Source organism: Typopeltis vanoorti, chromosome 24 (assembly GCF_054136105.1).
Source record: "Typopeltis vanoorti isolate ZY-2024b chromosome 24, IOZ_Tvanoo_1.0, whole genome shotgun sequence".
Classification (NCBI taxonomy): Eukaryota; Metazoa; Arthropoda; class Arachnida; order Uropygi; family Thelyphonidae; genus Typopeltis; species Typopeltis vanoorti.
The window spans coordinates 19211839-19236713 of record NC_143572.1 but is presented as its reverse complement, the minus strand read 5'-3'; the positions used below and the strand labels follow the sequence as shown (position 1 = coordinate 19236713).

The window sequence follows — 24875 nt, the reverse complement described above, 5'->3', positions numbered from 1 at the left end:
ATGAAACCAGCCAAACTAAAACGACATCTTAATACCAAACATGCAGCATAAAAACATAATGCAATAAACCAAAGGAATATTTTGAACTACTTTTAAAGTCTTCAAATAAAGAAAAACAGTGTTTTGAGAAATTTGTTGCTGTCAGTGAAAAGTATTTACTTGCATCTTATGAAACGTCTTATTTAATGCAAAAACTAAAAATACCTACGCGATAGGAGAAGATCTCGTGTTACCTGCTCTGCTATTAAAAATGTCAGAAATAGTTCATGGGAAAAAGTATGGGGATGAAATTCATAAAATTCCTTTATCGAATGATACTGTTTCCAAAAGAATTTCTGAAATTAGTAATGACCAATATTTCATTACTAATTCAGAAACACGAAACAACTGATATTTCTAAAATGGCACAATTCTTACTTTATGTAACATGTTTATGAAGGAAGCATACACGAGGAATTATTATTTTGTTGCCCTTTGGAAGGGCACATGAGGGGAAGATGTTTATCTTAAAGTCAATGAATTTTTTACAAATGAAGGTTTATAGCGGAAAAATTGTGTTGGAGTCTGTACAGACAGTGCTGGAGCAATGATAGGTGAGAATGTCAGATTTGTAGCAAAAGTTAAAGCTGGTTGTTTGTTTTCAAACCTTTGTTAACAGTTGTTTGTTTTCAAACCTTTGCAAAGATTACGAACTCAGATTACAAAAGCTTATTACTACATGCAGAGGTAAGGTGGCTCTCAAGAGAGCGAAGTTTAAACAGATTATTGAAATTGAAAGATGTTATATTTTTGACTGAGCAGAAATCTGATTTTGTTAATTTTTTTCATAATGACTTATGGATTTCAAAACTGTGTTATTTGTTGGATATTTTAAAAAAACTCATTTATTTAAACATGTCACTTCAAGGAAAAAATTGTAACATATTTATGTTAAAAGATAAAATTGAAAGTTTTACTGAAAAGTTAATGTATGGAAGAATAGGGTGGAAAATTGTTCTTTAGAAATGTTTACAGCAGATGATTTTATAATTGAAAATAACTTTCCCAAAGATATAATCGTTAGAGTTATAATTGACCATCTGAAGTGCCTGGAGACACAGCTTCCGAAATACTTCCCTTCAAATTTTGATTCTAAAAAAAACTAAATTGGGTTCATAAACCATACTCAGTTGAAACCAAAAACATCAGTCATCTGCCATTAAAAGTTCAAGAAGAATTTACCGAGTTATCAAGCCACATAGGTTTAAAACTTGAGTTTCCTAAAAATTGTTAAATGAATTTTCGCTTGAGATTATGACAGAATTTCCAACAATTTCTGAAATGGCCCTAAACATACTTCTGCCATTTTGTACTATGTATTTATGCGAATCAGCATTCTCAGCATTGACGATTTTGTTTACATTTTCTTTTTTTAAATTTATTTCATAAGAAATTATATGATCGACAACCTCCTCTTTAATATTTTACAATGATGATCAGAAGTGTGAATATTTCCCCAAGAATGTTGACAATAAAATCAAAATATCGATCAACTCTGAAAAACGTTGAAGATGCTCTTTGTCCTGCAGTATCAAATATTCAGCCAAGATTTAATTCTTTATGTAAAAATAAACAAGTACGTCCATCTCATTAGTATGAAAATTTGCTTCGTCTTTAATAAATGGTAAAGTTACATGTATACTAAAGAATTGTTTTAAAATAAATTTCTTTGATTTATTATCAGTAAATGTTTGATTTGTATACCTATTTTATATACCTATATACCCGGGGTTGCGTAAAAATTTCTCGGGTGAAAAGGGATCGCGAGTGGAAAAAGTTTAAGAAGCTTTGTTCTAGAGTACAGTTTCCAGATTATATAAAAAACTTTTTTTTACATAATTCTGAGAACAGTTATTTCAATCTAACCAAGATCTCTTAAGTTGGACAGATAACATTGAGTTAACACTATAGCACAAGCAGGTCAAGAGCATTGAATACTCTTGACAAGCTCATCTATCATTCACTTTCATTGAATGATTTTTATTAGTTTCAGCTGGTAGAACTGTCGTGAATGTAATTTTTCACATAGTTCAAAGAAACAGTATGTCAAAAAAGAATGCCATACAGCAGAATACTCTTTAATTCAATGTGCAGAGGACTAAAAATTATTAGCTATGAAATCACCGAATCTGTATTATAATATATATATAGTCCTCCCCCCCCCCCCACACACACACATACAGGTATAAAAAGTTGCTTTGTCAGTCTTTCTTGCCAGTTCCTACAAAAAATAACTGTATCACTACATAACTGATACTAAGTGTAACTGTTCCATGACTATGGATACCACTACTGAAACACCTTACTTAATTTCTAAGTTAATAAACCCTGTGCCGAGTGACATCATGGATTAGCATTTCCAATACTCAGTAACATAGCTGAATGAATTTAAAACCTGATTTCATTCAACTATACAAAAGCTAAGTATGAGTATGAAAAGAAACTAGTCATGCAAGCTAAAAATAACAAAAAATAATTTTTTCATTATGTTACAAAGAAAAGAAAGAATGAAGGTGAAAGAATAACTCTCCAGAATGTGGATAGTATTCAGGTGGCAGATTGCAGAAGGGATTGTTCAACTAATGAGTGCTCATTTTGCAATTTTGCAAAATTCTGTGAACCTGGTGTACGAAACATAGATCTCAATACTATCTCTACACTGAATGAAGAACTCAACAACCAAAAAACTCAAACTCCAGCTATAGGGATGATGGAATATCTGTACAGATATCCTACAAACCTGAAATGGTCATAAAGTATATCAGTAGATGGAATTTTTAATTTGCCCTCTAGGTGATAGATGTCCTTCATTGTCTAGTACAGATTTTCCCAAACTATGTTCCGTGGAAAGTGAATAAGTGTTCCGTGAAAAATTATCAAAATTAATACGAGCCTGGAATAGTTTTAAATGCTGCGACAAGTTCAAACATGTTTGAAAATCAGGCACTCCTTACTTTGCATGTGTATTGTGCTATTATGGCCAGCACACCCTGGCTTTGACTCAGCCTCCTGCGGATGTCGACATCTCCAAGTGCAAGTGAAGTACAGACGTATCCATTATAGGAAACGTGTGGTCACAAGCAAGGTCAATGCGATGTGATGCAGCCTGGCACGCCTGTAGTGTGTGCTATCACAATTTTGTGATGTGATACAGCCTGCTGCGGCAATAGTGTGTGTTTAGCTTTACAATTGAATACGAGACCGATGATACTCGACTCTAACCAAGGTGTTCCGTTAAAATTTCAGGATTTGTGAAGTGTTCCATCATAGGCAAAGTTTGAGAAACCCTGGTCTAGAGTGGTTTGAGAAACCATTACCTTGCTTACTGGTGGTCTGAAGTAATTCATAGCCATGTTTTGGTCACCAGAGCAAGAGCTCTAGTTTCCTTAACCCTTCTATTTACATTTAGTGTGAGTAATAATACCCTCAAGAATATGCAAATCACATCGTAGGGGCCCAATCTTCTCTCATTCAAGGGTATAGCAGCAAAATGTTTCCACAGGCCTATCACTAGTTACTGCATTTTACCAAACCTGATAGTAATGAATCTGGAAGCTTTGTTGCTATCAGGTTTCATCCCAGCACTTCATTATTATCCCTTGGTGCTACTTATTCTGCCAGTTCACGAGGTCAAGTACAGTGATATGCAAGGGAAACTGTCAATGCCTATTGTAGTCATGAGACTAATTTCCTCTCTGTGAATGAATATTTGGCATAATTGCCTCCCATTGCACATTCCTGTTCCCTATTTCTTCATGCTCACAATACAATGAACATGATTTTAAAAATCCGATCATAAAAACTTTCCCACAAAAAAAACAAAACAAAAAAAAAAAAAAAAAAAAAAATTAACAAAAAATCCCCCTCTCCCCAAATCATAACAAGTAGCAAACAAACTACAAACATTAATTCCTATTTAAAAAAAAGAAGTCCATTTGGACTTCTTTTTTTTTAAACATCTTACCAATGTTCATAGCCTAAACAACAATAAAAATGATATGCCTCACCACTATCTACATTTATCTAAACTGGAATTTTTATTCCTGTCAAGACCTCAGCTGGCAACATCAATAATCACCACTGTCCATCTCATTTGCCCAAACTACACATTATGGTTCCTTTCACCACAAGGACAACACTTGTGCATTCATCAAAACTAACATCTGATTTCAGTGAATGCAAAACCTGAAATTCCTCTTATTCTCAAATAAGTGTGGCGCTGCAATATATCATCATGCTTTTCAAGGATTTAGGCCTATAGTGGCCTGTTCTGGCCTTAGAAGTCATCTGGTTTTCTTTTTTCCTAATGGTTTGCAATTTGGTAATCTTTCTCTTTTCATTCTTTCAACGTGTTCCATCCATTTATGTTTATATTTTTTCCATTACTGATTCCTGGTTTAATTCTTTCATAATTTCTTTTGTGATTGAATGGAGTACTTTGCAGTTTTTCTCATAAACTTCATTTCAGTTGTTATTAATCTTTGTTTGTCTTTTGTGTTATTTGCCCAGATTTCCCTTCTATACAATAGAACTGGTAAGGCTAATGTATTGTATACTTTTAGTCTAGTTTGATTTTGAACTAGAGTTAATTGCACCTGTTATTTTTAAATATTTTGCAATTTCATATGTAATCATATATCCTAGGTAGTTAAATGAATTCACCTGTTCTAAAATCTTGTTATTTATTAATATTTTAGTTCTTATTGGATCTTGTCCTTTAAAGGCCATAATTTTTTATTTTTCTGTTGATATTATCATTCCATAATCTTTGGTTTTCATTTAAATTTAAAATATCTTTCTATAAGTTATCTTCAGAATTTGTAATTATTTGATTATCAACAAAAAGAAGAGTATTTAAGTTCATAGAAGGAGAAAGTTTAATACCTTGATGGAAATTTTTATTCCATTTTATTATAATTTCATTTAAATAAATATTAAAAAGAGTTGCTAAAAGGGGTCATTCCTGTTTGACTCCTTGGTTTATCTCTCTCGGATATGATAGTTCATAATTTAATCTTATTTGTATTTGATTATTTTCATATTTACTTATAACTTTTAGGATATTATTTTGTATTTGTCTTTCTTTTAATATGTTAGTTAAATACTTCTTTGAACTTTACCAAATGTTTTTCAAAGTCAGTAAATGTAATATGTGTTTCTAAATTGTATTCTCTTCTGTTCTCTATTATTAATTTTAGGCAAAAAGGCTGGGTCTATACATGATTGTCTTTTTCTAAATCCAATTTGTACTTCTAAAATAGAGCCTTCAGAATATTTTATTAGTTTGTTATTTAAAATTCTGCTATACATTTTATAACTGGAATTTAGAATACTTATATCTCTGTAATTTTTAGGGTCATCTGTACTACCTTTTTTAAAGATAGAGATCACTATCTTTATCTGGCAACATCAATAGATTTTATTTAAAAATGATAGGAATCTTTCTTTGAACCTTATTCCTGCATATTTATATAATCCTGAACCAAATGTATCTTCAAGTGATTTTCCATTTTTTTTGTTTCTTTCAGGCTGATTTCTAATTCTTCTTTAGTTATTTCCTTTTCATTTTCATTAAATGTTTGCCAATTATCTTTTTTTAAATATTTATCTGTCCACAATTTTTTATATAGAAATTTAGAAATTCTTCTAATTTCAGTTTGGTGTTTAATTTTACACTTTCTTTAGTATCTGTACTTAAATGTTTCAAAATCTTATATACATTGGGTCTTATTTTATATAAATCATGTTCTAAATTAGAAACAAATTTGTTCCATGATTCTCTTTTTCTGACTTCTCTTTTAGCTATGGCTCTTATTCTTTTATATTCTATTTCATCTTCTAATCTTTTACTGCTTAACCATTTATGGTATGCTTCTTTTTTCATTTTGATTATTTCTTTGATTGTATCATCCCATATTGTCAGTTTTTTTTATTGAATTTTTTAGTCTTTCCTAAGCTTTCATTTGCTGCTGTATTTAGTATCGTTTTTATATTAAGCCTTTCTATTTCTTCATTTTATTTTATCTAAATATTGGTTAATTCTTTGTTCATATAGTCATTGTGTATTCATGTCATTTAATAATCTTTTTCTTTTAAAAAAAAAGAAATGTTTTAAATTTTCTTTCTGTTCTTGTTATTTGTAGCTATTTAGGTGTTTTTTTTTATATTAATTTAACGAGTAAGTTTTTTTTCCATTTCAACGAGGAAGTGGTCACTACTTATTTCATATCCTCTGTGGACTCTAACATTTAAAGAAAACTTTGTCTTTTCATTTAAGATAATCTAATATTGATTTCCATCCTCTTGCTGCCTAAGTATACACTTCTGTCCAAAAAGAAACGGAACTTTTGATAGAAAATAAAACACAGGCCAATTATAATTATTCAAATCATTTATTTCAATCAATATACTCTCCCTCAGCTTCGATACAGCAATTGGCATGGTCAATTAATTCGTTAAATGAGTTTTTTATATCGGTTTTTGGGATACTGTTGAGGTTCGTGGTTACTGCCGCTTGAAAGTTTTCAATGGTGTCGTATAGCTTTCCTTTCATCAGCAAATGAAGTCGGGGGGAAGAAAAAGAAGTTTCAGGGTGATAAATCAGGTGAATACGGTGAGTGATCCAACACACAAAATGGCTTTTGCTCTCACAATGTTCAAACGATGAGATGGTGCATTATCGTGCAAAAGTGACCAGCTGCCTACATCACGATATTCGTGCCGTACGCGACGAAGTCTCGCTATCAATCGCTTCAAAACTTAGAGATAAAACTCGCTATTGACCATTTGGCGGAATGGTCAATAGCGAGTGGAATGAATGAATTTGTGGATAATGCCCTTGGAATCATAGAAAGAAATCAGCATCGTCTTTACTTTTGACTTCTCCAAGCGAGTTTTTTTCGGATGCCCCTCTTCTGGTGGTCTTCACTCAGCACTCTGGTGCTTTGTTTCAGGCTCATACTCAAAACACCACTTTTTGTCACCAGTAATGATCATTTCAAGGAAGTTTGAGTCCTTACGAGCGGTTTTAATGAGGTCCTTGCAGTGTTCATTTCAATTAATTTTTTGGTCGTCGGTCAACTTGTGGGGAACAAATCATGAATTCAATTTATGAAGGCCCAAACTTTCGGTCAAAATGTTGTGCACAATTGATTTTGGATTCCCAATTCATCTTCAATCAATCTCATGGGCAATTTCGGGTTTTCTTTGATGAAATCGCACACTTTTTGGATGTTAACTTCGCTCAGTCCAGTTTTTGGACAGCCTGGCTTTTCGTCGTCCTCAAGCATCTCACGACCACATTGAAATCACTTAAACCACTCGTAAACTTGAGTATGGGATAAACATTCATCACCAAATGCTTTTTGAAGTATTTACATTTCGGTAAAACTTTTATCAAGTTCAGCACAAAAGTCAATCGCAGCTCTCTGTTTGAGACTCATTTTCCGGCCATTCATCATAACACACAGTCACTTTTGGTACTGTAAATGAAACAAATGTCATGAACAGTTGACACAACACTAATGAAGGTTGCTGCTTTCGACAACAAAAAGATAACAGTTGGCACCACTAGTTTCTTCTATTTTCTTAAAGTTCAGTTTCTTTTTGGACATGAGGGTATATTTATTTGTCTTTATGGTTATAGAAAGAATTTATTATTTTAAGGTTATAAACTACAAAGTCAGTCAGTTTTTTACCATTCCTGTTTATATTATGTTCTCCATATATTCCTATATTATTATTAATTTTCATGTTTCCGCTTCTTACATTGAAGTTTCCTGCTAAAGATTAAAGCAAGTGGATCTTCTTTAGAGTAGAGGAAGAAGAGGATAGATCCAGCTAGGAGACCATGGGAGTGCCATTTCCCTTACAAACAAGATGATTGCACCTTATGGCCCTGTTGGTCTAAGAGTCCTTATTTAATATATTCAGACCTCCCACCATATCTGGTGGGCTCCCCTATCCCCACCACCTAGGGGATGTGCTCTCTAGAGGTTATAGGGTCCCCTGAAAGGCAGTATATAAAATAAAAGCATACCATAAGTGGCTCAAAACCAAAACTCCAGCTGCACTCTGTCTACATTGCAGCTCGCAGCAACTGTAAAAAAAAAAAAAAACTAAAGACTTTAGATTTTTTGTCTGTTACAATTTAAACCGTTTCACTTACTCATTGTTGCATATTAACTGAAACATGTAACGTGCTCTGAAGATGCTGGTTTGAAACCCAGTAAAATATAATCTAATTAATAAACATCCTTTTTTTTATAATTTAGTTGATGTTGTAATATTATTAAAATAAGTTATGAATAATGTTCAGCACTTAAGCTTGTCTGTTAGAAACAAGCAGTGACAGAACAGTAGCAGAAATATTCAAGAGGGAGTACATTAATACTTGAGACAGAAAAGCTACAAAAAGCTTGAAATGTGGAAAGGCAACTGAATTAGATACTATTCGATCAGATGTGCTGAAACATAGAGGTATAAAAGTTTTGTAGTGGTTAACATTAAATAATTCAGAGGGTCTGGTTTGAAGGTCCAATTCCAGATAATTGAAGGAGAGATCTCATTGTTTCCATATATAAAAAGGGAAATAAAGCTGCATGTGAGAATTAGAGGAATTTCTCTACTAAATATTCAAGGTAAGATTTATGCATGCATACTTGAAAAGAGGCTGAGAAAAATTGTGGTAGAGAAACTGGATTCGTATCAAATTGAGGTTGTCAAGATCAGATATTCAAGTTACAACAGTCAAGAAATCATAGGAATAAAACAGAGATCTGTACTTTAGTTTTGAAGATCTGGAAAAGCATACAACAAGGTGCCCAACAAAAATCTTTTCAAAACACTAAATGGGGTAAATGGAATATTATACAAAGCAATACATAGTTCATATTTAAGTTGTAAGTCTGCAGCTAGAATTGAAGGAAATACAGAAAAGTGGTTCGATGTAAAATCAGGTATAAGACCAGAGTGTACACTATCTCCATTCTTATTCATCATCCCCACCCTAGATAGTGAATTTAGAATAAAAATGCCAATCCCCCCTCCATTCTCATGAAACAAAGAAAATTACAAAAATGTAACAGAGGAAATCACCAGAAATAGAAAAAGATATCAGAAAATAACACACAAGAAATTGTGAAAAATACAACAAAGAAAATCACAGGAAACAGGACAAAGTTAATAATGGGAAATAACACAAATTAAATCACAATAAAATGAATCATGAAAAATGTAATGAAGGAAACTGTCAGAAACAGAACAAAAAAAAAAATCTCAAGAACAGAACAAAAGAAATTCATGGGAAATAACACAAAAGACATTGCAAGATGTCTTTTCTTTCTCCTGATTTCAAAAAGAAATCAGGAGAAAGAAAAGGAATTGCAGTAACAAAGGAAATGGTACACTATATTGACAGAACACAAAGGATTTGCAGGAACCATACATAGTTGGTTATTCATGTGGTGTCATTAGATGCCGTATGGTCACTACCATTTCTCATAGGATTGTTGGGAGTGAAACCTTCTGCTAGAAGGTGGTAGGGTTTCAGATGCCCTTTCCATACAGAGAGTAGATCAATCAGAAGCATCCATGCCTATAGCAGGATTCAAACCCACAGCTTCTTGGCTGGAGAGCAGATACGCTAACCACTCGGCCCAACCATATGTAAAGAACACAAAATGACATCATGGAAAAGTACACATGCAAACAGTTATGGTGAAATAAAGGAAAGAACTACAAGAGTATGAAATTATAAAAATGAAAATTCATGATTAATGTTTAAATTTTGAAATAGTACATTAGCTAAAATTAATGTCGCACACCTAATACCTTCACAATAAGCTAAATATATTACAGTTTGTATAGTCTATACCAGTGCTTCCCAAACTTCTGGATGTCAGGGCCCCCTTTGCAAAATTAAAATATTTCACGCCCCCCCCCTCGAAAAATAATCGTAATAGACAGATATATTATTATAATATTTATTGTATTTATATTCAATACAAAACATACACAGCAAATATTGCAAAAATCAAATGCATATATTACATTTTTTGTCTCTTACCGTTTGGTTCTGAAGACGATGCAGGCTGTTCTGGTAAAATATGAAATACTGTCCTTTCTTTTGAGTCTGTTTCTGCTTCTTCTGATTGTTTGCGGGATTTTTTTTTTATTTTTTATCAGCCACTTATCCATCTCAGGGTTAAATTTTTTAATGTAGAACACATCAAATAATATCACCACTTACCGATACTGGCACACCACAGACTGATAACATGAAATTAGTGAATATTACCTGAATAAGGGAATCCCCAGACCAGGAACATTTTTCTCTTTTGTGACTTTTCTCCCTTTACGGTAATTAAGCCTAACGCGAAACAGACAGCAAAGGCAGGTTATTAAAACGTGCATATGATTGGTGCGGTATTAACAAAAGATCGCGCGACCGAAAGATAAAAGCATAGCTGACAATTGAGTTGAAATGCTAACTCTCTTCAACCAAATTCCATATGTGAAATTGCCATAACATTCATTATATGTGTATTACTTAGTTTTAACACTTTTACGAATTTTAACACGTTCGGTTGAATTTTATTGCTGCCTTGGGAAATCGAACTCTCACACATCTAATTAATAACAATAGTTTTTAGTTAGATACTGTGTTTGCCCATGCAACATATGGTTTTGTTTCTGTCTATATATTCAGCATAGTTTCTGTATGAGGGGACATATGATTCATTAATTAGTGTGTTTTTATCCGAGTTGTCTCTAATTGCACTATTTGTTGAGAAATATATTACACAGACTCCTCATACCTTATTCACTAGCATATTAAAAGTACTTGTTTTTATTGCCTCTGCAGTATAGTGGCTGTTAGAGAGGGGTGTTGTTTACCACTGCAAGGGAGTTACTATCTCCCCACGTGAATTTGTTTAAGCTTTTTGTCATGTGTGAAGTATATGCGAAACTTTTATTGGTGACAGAAAACTAGCTTGGATGACAGTGATAATATAAAATGAGTTTTGATATGTATATAAAGTCTATATCAACAGTCCCTGATTACGAACGTGTGATGAAAGGGACAGGAAGATTTGGAGCTTCCCTGGAGAGCATTCGAAGTAAATACAATTAACCACTGATTTGAAATGAAACATATCAATAAGCAATATTTACTAATATTCGTTAAGCGCCGAAATACGAAGGAAGCAAAGTTTGTGAACCAACACCAATGTGTGAATTTTTCCATTAAAATATAAAAAATAACAAAAAAGAAATAATAAATAATAAAAGTTAAATACGTTTCTTTTAAAATAAAAAAATCTACTTAGTCTTAAAACATTTTAAATTTGTTTTCATTATTTCACGGCCCCCTCAACAAAACCTACGGCCCCCAAGGGGGCCGCGGCCCACAGTTTGGGAAGCGCTGGTCTATACCACAGGAAATGGAGGAGACATTTCAGGAGTAGATGTGAGTGTGCACAAGAAAGGATCAAGATATTCGAGGATGTGGGGGTGAGGTCATTTAGGTCTGGAGAGGTGTGATATCAGTGATGATAGAGAGGAATGGATGGGGGGGGTGCAGGAGTCATATCTGAGAAGTGGGGTCAGCTAGTGTGTATGTTTACAAATGCTAGAAGTAATTCAAAGGGAATAAAATTGCAGCATTGATAGTTCATTTGTTTAAAAATTGTTGGAATAAGTGAGACATGGTTGAACAAGGATGACATTCTTACAGGAACAGAGATGGAGTGATATGTAATCTTTCATGAAGACATACATGGCAAAAAGGGGAATGCTATGGATGATGGCAGAGGAGTAGTTTTGAAGCAGTATCGTGCTAAGTGGAGGTGAACAGGATGAAATGTTTAGTAGGGTGTTGCTATAGACCTGGTAATGTGGAAGGCAGTGTATTGGAAGGCAAATTGGTTTGGCTAATAAGAAAAGGGGATTTCAATTATGGTAATATAGACTGGAATGAAGAAACAGCGTTTGGAATCGAAGACAATGAATTTTTATAATTTTCGAGGGACAACTATCTTAAACAGTATGCAACAGAGGCTACATGTGGATTGAGGTTATCTCATCAGAAGATATTATTGTAAATGAAGTGTCGCATCTTCCTCAAGTTGGTGAAAGTGATCATGAAGTTATCACTTGAGTGGTGGCCAGCCATATCAGGAATTTTGTGAGAAAGGATTATATGTGGAACTATAAGGCAGGTAATTATGACAAACTCAGGAGGTGGCTTGTAGCGATATCATGGAACGAGGAATTGGATAGGAAGGAAATCAATGCTGCTTGGTATCTGGCAGAGGCAGTGAGTGAGTGTATTCCAAAGGTCAGGAGATTAAATAAGATAGGCATAAAATGGATGACTGAAGAGGAAGCATGCAGTCTGGAAGTAAAAGGTATTGTGGAGGCATCACAAAATGAATGGCACTAATCAGTTATAGGAGTACAAAGAGCAAGCAAGGAAGGTGACTTGTTGGTAAGGGTGGTAGCCAAAGTGTGGTATGAACAGCAGTTAGCAAATGAGGCTAAAAGAAATCCATTCTAGGTAGTTTTTTCAATATTTTGATATGTGGCCAGTAGAAGGAAGAATGATTATGGGAGAATGATGTTGGTCAATGATAAACTCTGAGGAGGATATAGTAGAGGTGTTAAATGAGCAGTTCATTTAAGTATTCCATCCTTGTGATCGTAACTTAATGCAGAATTTAAGAGCAGTGGAAACAGAGGAGAAATCACTGATAGTTAGGAATTGAGTAAACTTGATGTGAACAAGGCAATGGGACTTGATGGTATATCACCACATGTCTTGAGGGAATGTTCCAGTGAGTCAACAGCTTTGACTTACCTTTTTAACATGAGTCTTAGATTAGTCCAAAGGAGTGGAAAGAGGGCAAAATTGTTCAGCTTCATGTTCTCGTCAGTGGGAGCCAGACCCAGAAGTGGTGATACCTCAATAAAGGTTGAAACCGGTCTGGGTAGGCCGTTCCCTTAATGCATAGCATTATACATGTCCTCAAGGAGATGCGCTTTGTATTATGGGAGATACGGAGACAAAGAGTAATGGGAGCTTGGTACACCTTCACTACAAGTTGCCTCAGTCCTGAAGGTACTTCAGGTGCAAACTTTGCTTACACTTGGATAAGGGATTACATTAAATTTATTATAGTCTAACCAAGTGGAAAATAAACTTCCAACATCTTTCTCTAAATCCGGAGTAATTTAATAATAAGGTACACCTTTTGGCAACTCGTATAAGTAAATAAGACCTCTCCATTGCTTTGCCTTAATATCGCCACTCCTGGGTCTGACTACACTGACGACACCTCAGTAAAGGTCGAAAGCAGTCTGGATAGTGGCCTTTCCCTTAATGCATAGCATTATACATGTCCGCAAGGAGATGTGCTTTGCATTATGGGAGATACTGAGACAAGGAGTAATGAGTGCTTGGTCCACCTTTACTACGAGTTGCCTCAGTCCTGAAGATATTTCAGGCGCAAACTTTGTTTGCTTACACTTGGATAAAGGATTAAACTAAATTTATTATAGTCTAACCAAGTGGAAAATAAACTTCCAACTTCATCCTTAAATGTTTCAGGGATCCTAACAAAGTCCCAACCAAGTACTGATACCATAGATACAGCATATGGAAACAGAAGCAAGAAACAAAAGATATCGGATATTAACATAAATGTGCCAACCTTTTTAATCATTCGTGCAACAGGTGAAAAACCATTTGGGAAAATATCACGCTTCTTTATTCAAAAAGGTTTAGAAGGACTGGCAGGACCTCCCAAAACTGTTAAGAAATTGCTTTCTGTATCCTCGTGGAAACACTGTGTCAGCAACATTCCAAGAAATGACTGAGAGCAACGACAATAGGTGGAATACAAATCACAGTAACATCTCATAGAACATTCAATTCCAGTAGAGGAGTGATATCAGAATGATATGTAGGGATGGTCGCCTTGTTTCAACCGAGAACATCATCCTTACTTTTAATACACACCTAGGCCTCTGACATCTGTAAGGGTATCTCAGCTGTTCTGTTAGAATGTACATCTCTAACCCGCTGAGATGCTTTAAATGTCAGGGATATGGACATGCCCAAACTGCCTGTCGTGGTTCTACTACCTGTGCCTAATGTGGTAGTAAAGAACATGATAACAAATCTTGCTGTGCAAAAAAAGCTAAATGTGTCAGGGAGATCATCCAGCTTACTCTCGTGCATGTCAGAAATGGAAAGATGAAAAAGATACAAAAAATTAAAACATAACATATCAGGATGTAAAAAGAAAGCTGGCCACCATTACACCTGTTCTGAGCTCCTCTTATGCTAAAAAAGTAACAATTAAAAAAATGCCAACAGCAACTCAAACATTTTTGTCTGTTCCACCATCTGATAATTTCACCATACCTGAACTTGATGATCACAAGTGCTTCTCTGTTGAGCACATTAATCACAAGACCTACTTCAAAAATGGTCCCAATCGATGAAAACTCACTTGTCAAAAAAAATTATGGTGGAGATATCACTCAAAGATAAACCACCAGACACTCGCACAGAAAAAATGAATACCTCGGTACCCAATGAAAGTAAACTAAACCTACCAACTGACCCTAACACATTTAATGTTTTGAACACTCTACCAGAGGAAGAGATGGACACTGGCCATCCATACTTCCCTAAAACAATGGATAAATATAAATCTGGCAAAGGTAAGTCCTCAACTTCCCAAAAACCAGACAAGTCAATAAAATCAAGACAATAGGAAAATTTTTACAATGGAACTGTCGTGGGATTCGCCAGAATATCGGTGATGTCAAGATGTTGTTACAGAAACACAAACCTTCCTGTTTCTGTCTACAGGAAACGTACTTAAGACCCAATGAGGACTGCACCTTTAGGAATTTCACTGTTGTACGTAAGAACAGAACTGGAGGTGGTCCTGTTCATGGAGGAGTAGCTATCCTAGTGGACAGTCATATTCCTTTCCATGTCCAACTTAATACTACTCTGGAAGCAATAGTGATTCAGCTCTCTGTGGGATTTCTTGTTACAATATGTTCAATTTATTTGCCACCAAGTGTTGTGTTAAATGAAAATTGATCTTGACAATCTTATCTTGCAACTGCCTGAACCCATACTTTTGATGGGTAACTTTAATGGTCACAATACTCTGTGGGGTAATGCCAACACTAACAGACAAGGTCGAATCATTGAAAGAGTCCTTGATAATAATAACCTCTCCCTTTTAAATAATAAAGTTAATACTTTCTTTCATATGCCTACCCATTCATATTCTGCAATTGATCTTACAATCTGTTCCCCTTCCATTCTTCCACTGCTCACATGAGACATTGAAGTGAACATATACGGAAGCGATCACTTCCCTGTTCTATGCACAATGTCCTCACAAGAAACATGTTCACCTACACGAATACCTATATGGAAAATGGACCAAGCTGATTGGAATAGTTTTTCTCATCTTGCAAAATTTAATTTGTTACTATCAGTCAAACACCGATTAATGAAGCGGTAAAGTTCATAACAGAGTGCATTGTCCAGGCAGCAGCAGCCTCCATCCCAAAAACATCATCTCTGTTTCCATTCTATCCAAAGCCTTGGTAGAACCCAGAATGTCAGACAGCCAAAAAAGATCAACACAGAGCATGGGGCATATTTCATAGATACCCAAACTTTCCACATCAAACTTTCAAGTGTGCTCGAGCCAAAGCACGTTATGTGAGACGCCAGAGTCAAAAACAATCATGGATCCAATTTACCATCAATTAATCAAATGGCCAGTCCAAAAATTGTATGGGATAAAATCCGGAAAATGAAAGGCAGATATAATACACATTGTCTACTTTAGACCATAATGCAAGTGTTATTGCTGATCCCAAAGCTATTGCAGACACTTTGGGAGAAACTTCTGCTAGAATCTCAGCAATAGCTTCATATTCTCCTGAATTTTTAATACTGAAAGAGCAGCAAGAGAAACAAAGGCTTAATTTTTCTACCAACATTCTTCAGCCATTTGTTAAGGAGAAATTAAAAAGAGCTCTCCTGCAATCTCACTCTAGTGCAGTAGGACCTGATGACATCCATTATGAAATGATTAAATATCTACCATCTTCTATGGATCTTCTTCTCTTATTATACAATAAAATACTTGCAGAGGAAGAGTTTTCAAATTCTTGGCATAAGTCAATTGTCATTGTTATCCCAAAACCAGGAAAAGATCCAAGATAAGCAAATAATTATCGACCCATTGTTCTGACCAGCTATCTTGGTAAGATATAGAGAAAATTGTTAATGCCAGACTTCTCTGGTATTTAGAAAGCAACAGTCTTCTCTCCAGTACACAGTGTGGTTTCCATAGACATCGTTCAACTTTAGACCATTTAGTTTGTTTAAAAACTTGTATAAGAGATGCATTTCTGAAGCGTTTCAGTTTTCTTTGACATGGAAAAAGCTTATGACACAGCCTGGAGATATGGCATATTAAAAGACCTCTATAACCTAGGTCTCAAAGGACACCTCCCTGTATTTATTAAAAACTTTCTGTCCAGGCAAACTTTCCAAATCAGAGTGAGAAGTACGCTATCTCGACCATATCATCAAGTATAACAACTCAATCATTGAACAGCTTCCTCCCACTGTAGACAATGTTCTATATGTTGATGACTTCACAATTTACTGTCATTCACGTAACATAAGGGCAATTGAAAGACAACTTCAGCAAGCAATCGATCATGTCTCTCTGTGGGCTCTTAATAATGGATTTAGGTTTTCAACAGGAGAAAAGTGTCTGTGTACACTTCTGTCGAAAACTCGCTCATCACCCAGATCCTGAATTAAGAATGGGACATACTGTTATTCCAGTAGTAACAGAAACCAAGTTCTTGGGAATCATCTTTGACAGAAAACTCGCATTTCTAACACACATTCGTCAACTAAGAGAAAAGTGCAAAAGAACTTTGAACCTCCTTCGCACTCTATCCTCTACTGAGTGGGGTGCTGATCGAGCTTCATTGCTCCATTTTTATCATGCACTTGTATGTTCAAAACTGGATTATGGGCCCCAAGTCTATGGTTCTGCAAGACAGAGTAACCTACGATGGTTGGATTCTATCTATCATCAGGGTATATGGATAGCTACTGGTGCCTTTTGACCCTCTCAAAGTCTTTATGTTGAAGCAAATGAACCGGCTCTGTCACTTCGGAAACAGTTCTCTTAATTATGCCCTAAAAATAAAATCTCTTCCAGATCATCCTACATGGACTAGTATCTTCTCTCTGTATTGGGAAGCTCAATATCACACACGTCAAACTGCTATACATCCTTTTAGTATGCATATTAAAGAAACTGTGCAAGCTGTTGGTATAAATGTTGACAACATTAGCTACACTAAACATAACAGCATCCCTCCATGGCAGGTTTGCACACCATCCTGCAATCTCTCAGCTACAGAAATATTATATACTCCATCACCCCATCTATCTGCAATTATTTAATGCACACAGAGCAGCACACACTGATTTCTTACCCATCTATACTAATGGTTCAAGAACTAATACCTCTGTTGACTGTGCTGCCGTGTTTCCTGACATTATTATCTCAAATCAGATCCCACCATACTGCAGTAATTATACAGCAGAGTTACATGCCATTCAGCTTGCACTTGTGCATATAAAAGAAAACTGCTACCAAAAGTGTATAATTTACAGACTCATTGAGCTCTTTACAGGCTATCTCCTCTCCTATGTATAATCCACATCCAGTACTTTATGAGGTGCTACACCTGCTTCACAAAATGAAAATCCTTAATTTCGATGTCCAGTTCTGCTGGATTCCCAGCCACATCGGAATCAAAGGAAATGAGGCTGCAGATGCAGCTGCTAAATCAGCTCATACCTTCTCCACACACTATCTGACATTTCCATATACAGACTACAGACAACTTATAAGATCAAGGCTAATTGCTCAGTGGGAGTCAACATGGCAGGAAACATTGACAAACAAATTATATGACATTAAACTTGAAATTAAGCACTGGCGTTCTAGTGAACGTACAAAGAGAAGGGAGGAGGTTGTTCTTGCTAGGCTCCACATAGGTCACAGTCACCTTACACATTCTTATTTACTGAGAGCTGATGACCCTCCCATATGTGAAAAATGCAATATACATCTCACTGTTTATCATATTCTGGTAGAGTGTCAACAATTTACGAGAGAGGAATGAAATTTTTACCTGTCTAACCAAGCCATATACACTTAGGGAAATGCTAGCAGACTCAGGCAGATTGCATGATGTTTTTAATTTTTTAGAAAGAATTGATTTGTACAAACACATTTGTTTGTGTAAATACTGTATTGCTTAACTTAACTTTTGTACATACATATTATTCATTAGTTTAAATTTTGACCAATTATGTATTACTATAGGCCTTGATCTTGTATATTTGTGTCACCCTGTTGTAATTTTGTTAATATGTAAATACTACAATGCTAAACTTAATTTTTATGCATATATGCTGTATGATAATTCTTTTCTGAATCTATGTATTAGTATAACATTTGTTATAATCGTACTATATGTAGATAATGCTTTCCTATACTTGTTTTGTATATGCATATGTTAACTTGTACTGTTATCTATTTATGTACCTCTGCTGTAATTTTGTTTATATGTAGATACTGCATTGTTTAACTTAAGTTTTGTATATTCGTTTTATTTACTAGTTTATTTTTTGACTAATCATGTATTGCTATAGGACACCTTGTTTATTTCTGTACCTTCTAGTAATTCTGTTTATATGTATTGCTAAAATGCCAGCCTGGCTGGCCAAGTGGTTAGCGTATCCGCTCTCCAGCCATAAGGATGCGGGTTTGAATCCCGCTGTGGCCATGGATGTGATTGTCTCAGGAAATACCACCAATAGTAGTGGTGGTCGGCGGTAGATGGCATTGGTGTAGTTGCGGTCAGTGGTGGAGACAGAGCTGTAGAGCAGGTGCTCTCCCTCGATGAGTCTTTGGACTCCCTGGAGGTGTCTAATAATAATAATAATAATAATAAATTCTGTTTATACTGCATTGCTAAATTTAATTTTCATCCATGCATATTGTATAATAATCCCTTTTTGCCTATTTTTCTACTGCTGTAAAAGCATCTGTTATAATTTTACATATATGTAGATACTACATTCCTTGGCTTGGTGTTACGTATTTTGTGTATTAACTTATATTGTTAACTATTTTTGTACTACCATAATAACCTCTGACCTTGTGTGAACTGCTATGCCCTCTGCAGCAATTCTGTTTATCTGTAGATGCTGCTTTGTGGAACTAGATTTTTGTACAGACATATTGTTTACAATTTTCTGTAACTGCTTATGTATAGTTGTTACCTTTAGTATGGCACAGTATGACCTGTGTTGTATTTGTGCCAAATAAACTATAAACCAAACCAAATTATTATAATATCTTATACATCCCTGTGGGTACATATTAGGAATTTGATGATGTTACTCATAGAGAATAAACAGATCAGTTTTCCCATCTCTTATGCCAGATAGCAAATATCATGTTGGTAGCACTGTAGTGAAAAGCAATCCAAGGAAATGTTTTGTGGTAATGTGTTAAGAGGTTGCACTCACGAGTACATAGACATGGTTTCTTTTCACTCTTGTATCATTAGTAGAAGGCTAAGAAATACTTGAATGAAAGACCATTTTAATAGGAAGCAAGAGAGGATTAAAAAAAAAAAATACAACTTGCACAATGTGCAAAATATTGTTTCACCCAAGTAATAATGATTGTAACTTGGTTTTGTTCCTTTGTTAAGTGCATATGTGTATGTTAGTTCCCTGCCAGTTAATGAAATGCTGTCTTGAAGAATTTTTGTTAATAAAATGTTCTGCATAGCACAGAGTTTACTATATTTTAGCTCTTATACAGTCTCCAAAATCATATGAACACATTTTTTTTTGTTTGTTTTTACGTAATCAAACGTTTTATTAATGTTAATTCCAGTTTCTTTTTTCAGTGTAATCGGTTACTACGATGGTGTCCGCAACCCGAGTGTAACAATGCCATCAAAGTACAGTATGTTGATGCTCAACCTGTTACGTGCTCTTGTGGACATACATTTTGGTATGCTTTTCTCTTTGCTTTTCTCTCTAATGAATTGATACCTTCTTCAAAAGAAAATCAGAATAAAATATACATTACTGCAAAAAAAAATAAATTAATAATATGTGTTAATGCTATATTTTCTCAGATGTATAACTAATAGCAATATTCTTATCTCTTCTGTCTGGACGGTGTGAGCCTCTGATGACTGGTGAATTGCCATTTTCTCGTATTGAACAAAATCCCTCATCTTTCTGCCTTGCAAGGTTTATGTGTAATGTCTGTAACCATGTTAATTGTCTTCGTTTGGATTGTAACCCTTTCATCTGTCTATTCAGCATATGATGCATTCTGTGTAACTGATTCATTCCAGCTATCGTTGTTTGCTATTATCCATAACTGTATGCGATCTATCAAGTTCATATCTAATTTCTTCATTTGTTTTGAATTCTATTCAGAATTTTATTAATTTTTCAGAAACATTTCAATTATTATTCCCACTGCCCTTATTGTAGTTGAAATATATCCATGTCTCAGTTTCAGGTTTTAGTTTCAAATGGTTGGATTTTTTTTTTTTTTTTTGTAATTGTCTGTCCTATTGAAGTTCTGTTTAATTATTGTAGTATCATTTAAATTAGATGATCAGTAAGCCTAAGTGTTTAAGATTCTTTACTCATTCTTTTACATAGTTATTTAAAATTATTGTTGCTTCATCTTTCTTCCTATCTTCATTGTTTGTGTTGATATTAATTGACATCTTATATTGTTTACAGGTTTCTTCTAATTTTGTTACATGATACTATAGATTAGGTTTCATATCTGCAGTTATGGCAGTGTCATCTGCATATTAATAAGATATATGAAAAAGTTGAAAAGTGGGTATCCTTGCATTACTTCACACGAAATAGTTGGGTTTTGATATGTCCGTGTTGCATTTATTTGTTATAGGCCTTGTGGCCTATAACAAATAAATGTTATAGGCCACATAAATGTGGCCTATAACATTTATTGTGTGTGGAGCAATATATATATATATATATATATATATGTGTAAAAGAAAAAAAGGGTATTTTGTAATCTGTATCTTTATTATATAGGATTTGGGCTAATTGTTCTCTGTTAACAAAGTTGAATGCTTGTTTAAAATCAATACAACAGTAAAGAAGAACGTCTACTTCTCAGGTTTTCTACAACTCTGTGTCGGGTAAAAACCTGATCAGATCCCCCCCCCCTCCCAAATGCAATTTGTTTGTCTTCAGTGTATTATTCATATATTCTGGTTATTTGATTTTACCAAATTCTAAAGGTCATTGGTTGATAATTCTTGCACCCTTGTTTACTATCTTTCTTATGAGGATTATTTTTTCAGTTAGCCAGTCATTTTGGATTTTACCAAAATAAAGGATTTTGTTAAATAATATTAATCTTCTTTGTAGGAATTTGACTCCATATTTAAACAGTGCTGAAGAAAAATTGTTTATTCCCAGTGTTTTATTAAGCTTCATTTGGTTAATTACTCAATTTACTTCTATTTCTTGATATCTCTAGTTCCTTTTCTTTATTTTTCAGCGATTGTAAAAGATTTGATCTCTCTTAGAATACTTCCTGGAAAAAGTGGTATCACATGTTTTCTATTTGCTTTGTGTATAGTGATGTTATAACTTTTCTCGGTGATTAGTATAGGTTTATAGCTTACTGTTATTTCTTATACAGTTTGTGAAAGGAAAATTTTATAGTCATATTTCTGCTTTATTGTGCTAGCCAATCAGCCCTGGCATTCTTACACAGTATATCCATATTATTTATTTATTTTTAATGGGCTTTTTGCTTTGATTGCCATTATATTTAAATATATTTAGTGTTTCTTTTTTCCCAGAGTTCCAGAAAATGATTAATTATCCACGGTTTATTGAGCTTTCTTATTTGTTTTAGGCAGTTATTTGCAGTATTGGTCACGTTTGTTTTCATTTCTTCCTAGTTTTTTTCTAATTCATTATGATAAGCATTATGTGCTGTGCTTAAATATTTCTTCTTTATATTGTTTTCAGATATGAGCGACTTCAAGATTATCAAGGTTACATTTTGGGAACTTTGTTTTATTTCCTTTATGCCTAAATTTAATCTATATCTTAGCTGAGAGTAGTTTGTGGTCTAAGTCCATTTCAGCAATTTGAAGTGTTTTAACGTTCTACGGTGAACTTTTCTCTATTCTCCTTATTAATATATGATCAATACAGTTTTACTACATAGTGTGGGAAAGTCCATGTATATTTATGCCTGTGTAATCGTATTTGTGGTGACTAGACAAGGGTACATACTCTCACCATCACCATTCAACTTTTACAGCGAAACAATAATGAAAAGATCTCTAGAAAAGTGGTGGCCAAACAATCACTAACCTAATACACAGATGACACAGTGATAATAGCCACAAATGAACAGGAATTAAAATCTATCTTAAATCAATTAGAATGGGAAAGCTTAAGTCATGGTTTACGAATAAATAGATAAAACCAAAATAATGATTTTAAATAATGCAGAAGAGATGAAATCTGTCGACAATTTCAACTACCTTGGAGTGATAATAACAACAACAATGACAAAAAAAGATAGATGTGAAAAAGAGATAAGAAGAAGAATAGCACTATCTAAGAAAGCGATGACTGATTTAACTGAGATCTGGAAAGACAGGCACATCTCCAAAAAGACCAAAATTAAGCTTATTTGGACAATGACAAAAGATGACAGAAGAAGAATTGAGGCATTTGAGCTCTGGTGCTGGAGAAGAATGTTAAGAGTGTCTTGGACAGAAAAACCAACAAATAAAAGTATCCTAGAACTGAATATCCACACAAGACTGACAAACATAATTGACAAGAGAATTGTGCAATTTTTTGGACACATATGCAGAAGTGAAGGCAACTGCCTCGAAAAAATAATCACCTAAGACCATGTGAAAAATGAAAAAAGAGGGACCCCCCTCCCCAAACAGATGGATTGACCAAATATCAAGAATCACCAGACTTAAACTAGAACAAATGTTAAGAGAAGCACAGAAAGAAATGGCGAAGCATCATCAAGAAGGTCACGAGTCCTCAGACATGAGGAGATCTGAGAAAGACAGAGTTTATTTTCTTTATTGCAATCCAACAAGTGTTCTCCTCTTTCATCTCTCTCACCTGTACTTAACTTGTCCATGATGTCTGACATATCTTCAAAGCAGTGTCCAACTTTAGCATTAAATCACCCATTATAATAAGCATTTCTCTGTTGGGTGTAATACTTAACTTGTAATTTATGATAAAATTCAATATGTATGTGAGGAGTCTGGTGTGCACATTTATGAATTGTATATAGTCCTTTTTCTTTTCCTTGTTGAATGTTCCAAATGGAACTTCCTTTGATATTTTGAATTATTTCTAATTCAGTATTGCTGTTGGCTCTCTTTTCCTCTATGCAAGTTCTCTTCTACCCCAGTAGTATAATCTTTCTTTCTTTAGATAAGTTCCTCTGGCCAATGAGTTTCAGCAAAATCCACAATGGATCATTTTGAATTTATCCAGCTCATTTTCTAATAATAATTTTCCTGGTATGGATGTTTACAATTTAGGAGATTATTTTCTTTTTTGTTAATTATTTTATTGATTTTCTGGCTGCTGCTCTATGCATTTCTTAACAGCACAACCATCAGATGGTTTATTAAGTCAATTATTTCTATCTTCTTTTCTTTACTTTAGATATGTATCTGGATACCAAACAAATGAGGATCAACTAGTAGTTTATGATTTAGCCTAAAAAATTTGTATTGGCTTAAACCAAAACAACAAGAATGGTACAAAATGAAAGAATTTTTTTTTGCTGACTGGGATTGCTTTTTTTTAGGTAACCAGCTTAACCAGTTAGAAATTAACTACTGGAACAAACTGAACATCACCAGTATTGAAGAAAGGCACAATCAACAATAAAAGAATGGAACTGTAAGAAGTACAAGAGTATGATAACATAACTGATGTTAAAGAATACAAAAACAGGTGAGATTCTTCTAAACAACTACAAGACATGGATCCATTAAAGATGAAAGGAAGGAGTCTATGGTATTCAACATTAAACATGAAAATAACCTTGAATGAGTTTTAAGTACTGATGTGGACAAATATCATAATGGCAAATTGGACTTTGAGACTTATTTTTGCATTTGGTCCCATGTAAGGTTCTATTAAGAAAGAAGTGGAGGGAGGAATTTTTCGAGTCATTAAAGAAGTCAAGTGACACGAAGAAAAATAAATAAATGCTAGACATGTAGAAATGTTTCAGGAGGAAAATTTGGAGAAAAGAGCATCACCAGTATTTTCTCCAAATTTCAACTGTTTTCTCCAAATTGATAATAATGATGTTATATCTTATGGGGATAATAACATTATTATAATAATGTTATCTCCAAGATTTCTGTTTGGGTCATTATTGATAACCATGTTCCAGCATAAAAATATGCACAAATTAACATAGAAGACAAGAAATAAAAATCTGATTCACCATATCTTCATGCAGGAGATTTGAAATAGGAAGTCATTGCCATTTAATTTTGAGCAAACCATTACCATCTAGTGTCGAGGATAAAAACTGATTCCATATTGAAAAGAAAAATATATGCAAAAGATTAAAAGATTTTCACTTTAAGACAAATAG

General features: G+C 34.2%; 1 protein-coding gene across 1 annotated transcript in view; it reads left to right on the top strand.

The window, feature by feature from the left end:
* Nucleotides 1-24875, top strand: part of LOC150092972 (E3 ubiquitin-protein ligase arih1-like) — a 222666-nt gene that overhangs the window by 115587 nt on the left and 82204 nt on the right. Inside the window, exon 8 of the mRNA XM_090414057.1 lies at nt 20104-20210. Within this exon, the coding sequence (XP_090270183.1) occupies nt 20104-20210 (107 nt within the window). The remainder of the gene's footprint in view (nt 1-20103; nt 20211-24875) is intronic.